At 34.5% G+C, this 9,466-nt stretch overlaps 1 protein-coding gene across 1 annotated transcript in view; it reads left to right on the top strand.

The window, feature by feature from the left end:
• Window positions 1–396: 396 nt before the first annotated feature.
• Window positions 397–9,466, top strand: part of LOC101494036 (probable flavin-containing monooxygenase 1) — a 13,262-nt gene continuing 4,192 nt past the window's right edge. The window contains exons 1-4 of the mRNA XM_004514010.4: window positions 397–969; window positions 1,690–1,927; window positions 2,048–2,223; window positions 2,347–2,705. Of these exons, the coding sequence (XP_004514067.1) occupies window positions 532–969; window positions 1,690–1,927; window positions 2,048–2,223; window positions 2,347–2,705 (1,211 nt within the window). The 5' untranslated portion in view covers window positions 397–531. The remainder of the gene's footprint in view (window positions 970–1,689; window positions 1,928–2,047; window positions 2,224–2,346; window positions 2,706–9,466) is intronic.

Raw genomic sequence — 9,466 nt, 5'->3', positions numbered from 1 at the left:
AAAAAATTAATTTTTAAAATTCTTTTTTAATGCACCACTTTTTTAAATTATAGTTTTTACCGTTAGTTACCTAATAAGTAGTCTTGAGGCGTTATAAATATTTCATTTTTTTTAGAAGTTATGAAAGTTGGCACATGGTCGACCATCACTTTGTAGTTATCAAGTTTGTAAGGCTTGTAACACTATAATAATTAAATTTAATATTCTTTACTGATCATATCTCTTATCTCATCGATTAGTTTAAGAGACCAACGGTCCCAACCCATCGTTCTGTTGTTTGTTTACGAAAAAGAATCGATGTAGACCCATATATAATAAACGTCCATTTCTTGGTTGGGTTATCATTAAAATAATTTTGGTTTTGTCACTATTTGCAAATCTACCTCGTGATCTCTCTAGATGTATCTTTGTTTGTTTCATCTGACCCAATTAGAATTTATATTGTTTATCTAGAAGACACTTTTCTCATAGTCGTATTCATATCACAGCAAATAGTTATATTCCAGCAATTGGTCTAATTATATATACGAAATGGAAAAAAGAGTTGCAATTGTTGGTGCTGGAATTAGTGGCTTACTTGCTTGCAAATACGTTCTACAGATTGGTTTTCATCCTGTTGTCTATGAAGCTGAGGATGGCGTTGGAGGACTGTGGAGACATACTATTCAGACTACCAAACTCCAAAACCCCAAACAAGCTTATCAGTTTTCAGATTTTCCATGGGATTCTTCGGTAAAAGAAGATTGTCCAAGTAGTCAACAAGTGCTAGATTATCTTAACTCCTATGCTCAACATTTTTCATTAATTCCTTATATCAGATTCAATTCCAAAGTCATCAATATAGATTATGTTGGAGAGTCGGATGAAGAAATGAAGTCATGGGAATTATGGAATGGTAATAATAGTCCTTTTGGCTCTAAAGGAACATGGCATATCACTGTCGAAGATACTAAGAATTTCTCAACTGAGGTATGTACATATTTTTTTTTTAAAAGAAGATATTCTAGAAATTATATCCGATTGAAAACGATGAATCTGTCAACAAATTCAAATCACTCAAGTTAATAGCATAAAACAATAAAATGTGTATAAATATGACAAAATCTACAATTGACGACGTATAACATTAACGACGCTCAAGTTATTGATTAAATATGCATTATATTGAAGATGATTTGTTAATTTGAACCAAACCAACATCATCTAAAATAGAAATTCAAAAAACTGTGTCAAGGCAAGAATAAAACAACTCCACAATAAGATGATGAGATAATGGAAAAAACATGAAAGAAAAACAAAATATAGTGAAAATCACTTATTTAAATTAAATAGAAAAAATATAAAAGATTGATTTCAAACAAAAAAATAAATAAATAACCTTTAAACATGTTTGAATAAGAAAAATACAGAGTAAGGAGGAGCCGGCTAAGTTATGTATATAAATAATGTAATTTTATAAAATTTTGAAAACTATATTTATGCAAAAAAATTACTTTATCTAACAATTTGTTATACATGTGTATATCTGCATAAATTTTGAAGTTTTAGAATGATATGGAATATTAGCTATAGTTCAAATATTAAATATGGAAAAAGTAAGATTTTAACACATTATACTTTTCTAATGTCAAATGTTTGCTTTTGGTCTACAATAATATATTAAACTAGACTAAATATTTATAAAACCAGGTGTACAAGGCTGAATTTGTTATTCTTTGTATTGGAAAATATAGTGGTTTTCCAAACATTCCTGAGTTCCCCCTTGGAAAAGACCCAAGTGTTTTTAAAGGTAAAGTCATGCATTCTATGGATTACTCTGCCTTGGACAATGAGAGTGCAGCTGAATTGATAAAAAACAAGAGTGTTACAGTAGTAGGCTCAGGGAAATCTGCTCTTGATATAGCTGTTGAATGTGCAAATGCAAATGGTATGAAAATATTTGCTCAAAACTTTACATTATTAATTACTCTTTCTCCTTTATTTTTAGTGTTACAGACACCTCATGGTATACCATATAATTTAATTTTGAAATCATTAATTTCAATAGGTGTGACCCATCCTTGCACAATTATTCATAGAACCGCACACTGGTTTATCCCTGATTTCAACGTCTGGGGTATTAGTCTTGGATACTTCTATTTCAATCGTTTCGCAGAGCTTTTAGTTCACAAGCCCGGAGAACAATTTTTTCTTAGCCTTGTGGCCACTTTACTCTCACCATTGGTAAGATTTGCTATATTATTGTGTTATCTTATATGTTAATATGAACCAATTAATTATATTTGTAAGATTGAACAATGTTCTCATAAGTCATATATAACTCAACTTTTTTATGTTTATTTTTAGAGATGGGGAATTTCGAAACTTGTTGAAACATATCTAAAACGGAAGCTACCACTAAAAGAGTATGGACTGGTGCCTAATCATAGCTTTCTTCAAGAAATCTCTGCATGTCAAATTGGTGTGATTCCTGAATCTTTTTTTGACAAAGTAAAAGAAGGATCCATTGTGATAAAGAAATCACCAAGCTTTAGTTTCTGCGAAGAAGGTTTGATCATTAATGATGAAGCTAAGCCTCTAGATACAGATCTAGTTATTCTTGCCACGGGATATAAAGGTGACCAAAAACTTAGAAGCATATTCAAATCTGAAGTATTCCAAAATTACATTAACATGTTAACAAGCTCAATAATTCCCCTCTACAGGTTATACATTCGATACATTTTTCTTTCTTAATATTTTTTTTACAAGATATTTCTTAATACACTATTCCATCGATTTTATAAAAAAAAGTTGGTTAAAATTTAATCAAGAAAAATTAATATATCTAGTTTATAACATGAAACAGATATACTTAGGTTTATAATATGAATCTAATATATCAACTTTTGTAGACTAAATTTTAATTCAATTATCTTTTATAAAAAGGACTACTTGAATGTTTATATTTCATTTGTCTTACAATGAATGTCGCTTAAGGCTTTTGCAGACATGTTAAGAAATATAATAACTAGAAAGAAGAAATGTGATAATTATCAAATTTTACATCTTAGTTATTTGTAAATTTTTTCACTATTATCAATGTATAATAATGTTTTGGAAGTTTTGTATATAGTAATAATTGAAAGTTAGTGTTGATATCAGTGACCTCGCAATAACAGAAAATATATCAGTTTTCGTTACAAAATTAATCAGCATCAAGTGCACAGCGGAATTTAAATTTTGAGGCATGCAAAGTTAGCAATATAGAAAATTAAAGAGAGAGAGTTAGAGAAGAAGACACAGAGATTTATCCTGGTTCGGTTGTTCAACGACAACCTACGTCCAGTCCTGAAAATCCAATCGGATTTCAGATTTTCTTCTCCTTCAATAGAAAGAATCAATTACAAAGATTTTCCAGTTTCCTCCCTGAAACCTATCAATCTCTAATTATGTCTTTCCTATTGAATACCCTCTGATCCTTGTAGACACTCAGCAGCCTATCATGTTGGTATCAGTGACCTCGCAATAACAGAAACTATATCAGTTTCGTTACAAAATTAATCAGTATCAAGTGCACAGCGGAATTTAAATTTTGAGGCATGCAAAGTTAGCAATATAGAAAATTAAAGAGAGAGAGGGTATTCAATAGGAAAGACATAATTAGAGATTGATAGGTTTCAGGGAGGAAACTGGACAATCTGTAATTGATTCTTTCTATTGAAGGAGAAGAAAATCTGAAATCCGATTGGATTTTCAGGACTGGACGTAGGTTGTTGTGGAACAACCGAACCAGGATAAATCTCTGTGTCTTCTTCTCTAACCCTCTCTCTTTAATTTTCTATATTGCTAACTTTGCATGCCTCAAAATTTAATTTCCGCTGTGCGCTTGATACTGATTAATTTGGTAACGAAAACTGATATATTTTCTTTATTGCGAGGTCACTGATACCAACAATTGGTATCAGAGCCAACTTCTTGAGAGGTAAAACTTATAAGAAGATGGCCTCAACTGACGTTCTGGGAGAAGGCGCTTCGTTAGCACAACCACCAGCTTTCAACGGTACAGCCTACATGTACTGGAAGCAAAGAATGCTCATATTCCTGGAAGCAAGTGGCATAGACATCCTTGACGCTGTTGAAAACGGTCCATACATTCCCAAGATTGCAGGAACTAACAACTCAATGATTATCAAGCCTAGAGCAGACTGGTCCGATGAAGACAAGAAGAAGGTTGGTTTCAATGCAAAGGCTAAGAACATCATCACGTCCGCCCTATGTGCAGAAGAGTTCTTTAGAGTGTCCAATTGCAAGTCAGCAAAAGAGATGTGGGACATCCTCCAAGAAACTCACGAAGGTACTACTGATGTTAAGAGAGCTCGTGTGAATACGCTCATGCACGAATATGAATTATTTAGCATGAAGAAAGAAGAGTCAATCAGCGATTTGCAAACCAGATTCACACACATAGTCAACAACCTGCATGCACTAGGAAAAGATGTGGATAATGAACAGCAGATTGGAAAGATCATGAGATGTTTAACAAGAGAAGGGCAGCCAAAGAAAACAGCCATAGCTGAGTCTAGAGATCTTGCAAAGATGACGACAGCAACACTATTTGGAAAGTTAAGGGAACATGAAATGGAATTACAACGACTGGATGAATCCGAAATGGAAAGTAGGAAAAAGAAAGGTTTATCTCTGAAGGTTCAAGCAAATCAGTCAAAAATTGAATCCGATAGCTGCTCAAATGAATCCAGCAGTGACAATGAAGAACCAGAAATCGGACTGCTTGTCAAGAAATTTAAGAAATTTCTGAAGAAGAAAGATAACAAATTCAGAAAACCATCCAGCTCCAAAACTAGCGACAACAAGCAAATTACATGTTATGAATGTGGGAAGACTGGTCACATAAAGTCAGAATGCTACAAATTGCAGAACAAAAATAAAGCTGCAAAATCAAAAGGCAAAGAACCAGTCACCAAAACAAAGAAGGCGTATATTGCTTGGAACGATAATGATGAATCCTCTGCCTCTTCGGATGAAGAAGAAGCCAATATGTGTCTCATGGCAAATTCAGATTCAGAATCGGAAAAAGAGGTTAGTTCACAATTTAATCCAACATATGATGAACTTCAAGAAGCTTTCAATGAATTGCATGATGATTATGTGAACTCCATAAAACAGTTGTTAAGCACAAAGAAAATGCTTGAACAAGTGAATGTTGAGCATAAAGAAATTGAAAATTTATGTGAACAACTGAAAAAGGATTCACAAGAAAAATCTGCAAAGTGCATTGAACTTGAACATACAGTTGCATCATTAAAATCTGATTTGTTAAAGTTTGCTAATAGTAAAGATAAACTGAATGTCATACTTAGCAATCAAAGACATGTTCATGAAAAATCTGGTTTAGGATATACACCAAACATGCATGTTAAAAGGAATAAAAATAGATATGGTATTGGTTATATGCAAACCAGAAGTGTCAAACATGGTCAGAAATCTGCCATTGCTAAGAATATGTATGATATCTTTACTAAGCCAAATCACCATTCATCCTTTAATGGCAAGTGTCATTTCTGTTGCAGAAATGGACATTTTGTGTCAAATTGCAAGTTTAAAAAATTAGCCAATAAGGGATGGAAGCAAATTTGGAAAGCAAAGAAATCTGTGTTTGACACTAACCAAACAGGACCCAATTTAGATTGGGGACCTAAAACAAAATTCTGATTTTGTTTTGCAGGTGTGCTTGACATCCACTAAGCACTCATGGTATTTGGATAGCGGATGTTCGAAGCACATGACAGGGGACAAATCCAAATTTCTGTCCTTGACATTAAAGGAAGGAGGTTTTGTCAAATATGGAGACAACAATAGAGGAAAAATTATTGGAATTGGTGATATAGGCAATGAGTCAACAACAGTGATTAAGAATGTATTATATGTTGAAGGACTCAAGCATAACTTGCTAAGCATAAGTCAGCTATGTGACAAAGGTTTTCAAGTAAGTTTTTCATCACAATCTTGCATTATTGAGCATAAAGATGACAAAAACATAAAGCTGATTGGTGACAGAATTAACAACATCTATATGTTGGATTTCAATTCTGTACCAAGTGCTGTATGTTGCTTGTTATCAAATCAAGATGAAACATGGTTGTGGCATAAACGCATTGCTCATATTCATATTAATCACTTGAATAAGCTTGTTAGCAAACAGCTAGTAATAGGACTCCCCAATAGGAAGTTTTCTAAGGATAGGTTGTGTGATTCATGTGAGAAGAGTAAACTGGTTAAGACTCCGTTTCCCTCTATAGATTTGGTTAGAACAAATAGAGTTTTACAACTAGTTCACATGGACCTTTTCGGACCTGCCCAAGTTAAGAGTTTAGGTGGGAACCTATATGGATATGTGCTGGTTGATGATTATTCTAGATTCACATGGACTTACTTTTTAGCTCATAAAAGTGATACATTCTCTGTTTTCAAAAAGTTTGCTGCTTTAGTACAAAATGAGAATGATTTGAAAATTGTTTCAATAAAAAGTGATCATGGAGGTGAATTCCAAAATGATCTTTTTCAAAATTATTGTGAATCAAATGGAATCAACCACATGTATTCAGCCCCTAGGACACCACAGCAGAATGGGGTAGTGGAGAGGAAAAATAGATCCCTAGAAGAGTTAGCTAGGACCATGCTTAAGGACTCCAACCTACCTAAGTACTTTTGGGCAGATGCAATTAGTACAGCCACTCATATTGTGAATAGAGTACTGATTAGACCCCTTCTTAAGAAAACACCCTATGAGCTTTACAAGGGTAGAAAACCAAACCTGTCTTACTTTAGGATTTTTGGTTGTAAGTGCTTTGTTTTGAACAATGGCAAGGAACACCTAGGAAAGTTTGACCCTAAGGCAGATGAAGGAATCTTTCTAGGATACTCCCAAACTAGTAAAGCCTATAGAATCTACAACAAAAGAACAAAAACCATAGAAGAGTCAGTTCATGTAAAGTTTGATGAATCTTTTACAGAAAACTTGAACAAAACTCCTTCTAAGGTTAATGATATTTTGGATGATGTTGTAGAATCTGAACCCCTAGAACAACCTATAGCTGATCCTCCAACTAGTGCAGACCCTATAGAACCTATAGAAACCAGTGAGTTACCTAAGGAATGGAGATTCAATAGAAACCACCCCTTAGACAACATCATAGGTGACATCTCTAGAGGTGTGTCAACTAGAGGAAACCTTAGAGAGTTCTGTAACCTCACAGCCTTTGTGTCTCAGATTGAACCTAAGAACATTAAGGAAGCCCTTTTAGATAGTGAGTGGATACTTGCTATGCAAGAGGAGTTAAACCAGTTTGAGAGGAACAAAGTGTGGAACTTGGTACCTAGGCCAGAGGGTAAGCATGTTATAGGAACTAGGTGGGTGTTCAGAAATAAGTTAGATGAGAATGGTGTGATAACTAGGAATAAGGCCAGATTAGTTGCAAAGGGTTATAGTCAAGAGGAGGGAATAGACTTTGATGAGACCTATGCCCCTGTAGCTAGACTAGAAGCCATAAGGATTTTGTTGGCCTATGCATGTATCATGGACTTCAATCTATATCAAATGGATGTGAAGAGTGCATTTCTTAATGGAGACCTACAAGAGGAAGTTTTTGTGAGCCAAACACCAGGTTTTGAAAATCCAGATTTTCCTAACCATGTGTATAAACTCTCAAAGGCCCTCTATGGGTTGAAACAAGCTCCAAGAGCTTGGTATGAGAAACTCAGCACTTTCCTCATTCAACAAAATTTTTCTAGAGGAAATGTTGATAAGACACTCTTTACAAAAACTATTGAAAATGACATCTTGCTGGTCCAAATTTATGTTGATGACATTATATTTGGATCAACAAATGACAAGCTTTGCAAAGAATTTGAAAACTTGATGAAAGGTAAATTTGAAATGTCAATGATGGGTGAACTATCATATTTCTTGGGATTTCAAATTAACCAAACCAAGCAAGGCATTTTCATTAGTCAATCCAAATATTGTTCTGATTTGATAAAGAAATTTAACTTTGATAAGCTTAAGTCCATTGATACACCCATGAGTCAAGGAAATTTCTTAGACCGAGATGAGTTAGGTAAGCCTGTAGATGTAACCAGATTTCGTGGTATGATTGGATCTCTGCTCTACCTTACAGCAAGCCGACCCGATATTATGTTCAGCGTTTGCATGTGTGCACGGTATCAATCGAATCCGAAGGAATCTCACCTCACTGCAGTAAAGAGAATTTTCAGATACTTAGTAGGTACTAAGAACCTTGGTTTGTGGTATCCAAAAGGTTCAACATGTACTTTGGTTGGGTATTCAGACTCAGATTTTGCTGGTTGTAAACTTGACAGAAAAAGCACTTCAGGTACATGTCATCTACTTGGTAATTCTCTAGTGTCCTGGTTTAGTAAGAAGCAAACAAGTATTGCTTTGTCTACTGCAGAAGCCGAATACATAGCAGCTGGGAGCTGTTGTGCTCAAATCTTGTGGATGAAACAGCACCTAATGGACTTCGGTGTTGATTTGGGAACAGTGCCGATCATGTGTGACAACACCAGTGCTATCAGCATAACAAAGAACCCAGTAATGCATTCAAGGACAAAACATATTGAGGTAAGGCATCACTTCATAAGAGATCATTTTCAGAATGGAGTCATCAAACTTGAATATGTGAATACTACAGAACAACTAGCAGATATCTTCACGAAAGCATTACCAAAAGAAAGCTTTTTGAACATAAGGATGAAACTAGGGATCATTGATCCTAGTGAGATATAAGTTTTTTTGTGATTTTGGTATTTATCAGTGAAGTTTTCCAGATTAATCGAGTTGGAAATCGATTACTTGATGAAAACTGTTTATAAAATCGATTTGGAAATCGATTTGGTTAGCCCAGAGTTCAGATTTTTGGAAAATATTGTGTAAAAATCCCGAGCATCGATTTGGAAATCGATTGATTCAGTGTTCAGTTTTTTAACATGTGGAACAATCGATTTGGACATCGATTTAGTAAAACGGAAAATCGATTTGGGAATCGATTAGGAATATGACCGTTGCGAATTTTTAACTAGCCGTTGGACTTCATAATTACGAAATCGATTAAGGATTCGGTGTAACGGTAACCCAATCGATTTGGCAATCGATTGACAAGGGTTAAAGTATAAAAAGGTAAAGGACAAAATCGATTTCTGCATCTCAGTTTTCCAGATTTTCCAGAAAGTTTCAATTTTTTCACTCTGTCTGCTTCATTGCTCTGCATATTCTTCAGCGTATTCATTCTATCTACCTACATTCAATCAATTATTTTGTGATTATGGCTCGTGTAAAGCAAACTCAGGCACACACACCCTCACCTTCTTCATCCTCCACTAGTGAAACTCCCTCACCACCTCAAACACTAACCAAAAGAGTTCCAATTCCCACACACAAAATTCTTGC

The sequence above is a fragment of the Cicer arietinum genome, chromosome 1 (assembly GCF_000331145.2).
Source record: "Cicer arietinum cultivar CDC Frontier isolate Library 1 chromosome 1, Cicar.CDCFrontier_v2.0, whole genome shotgun sequence".
NCBI classification, from domain to species: Eukaryota; Viridiplantae; Streptophyta; class Magnoliopsida; order Fabales; family Fabaceae; genus Cicer; species Cicer arietinum.
This window is presented reverse-complemented; position numbering and strand designations above follow the sequence as displayed.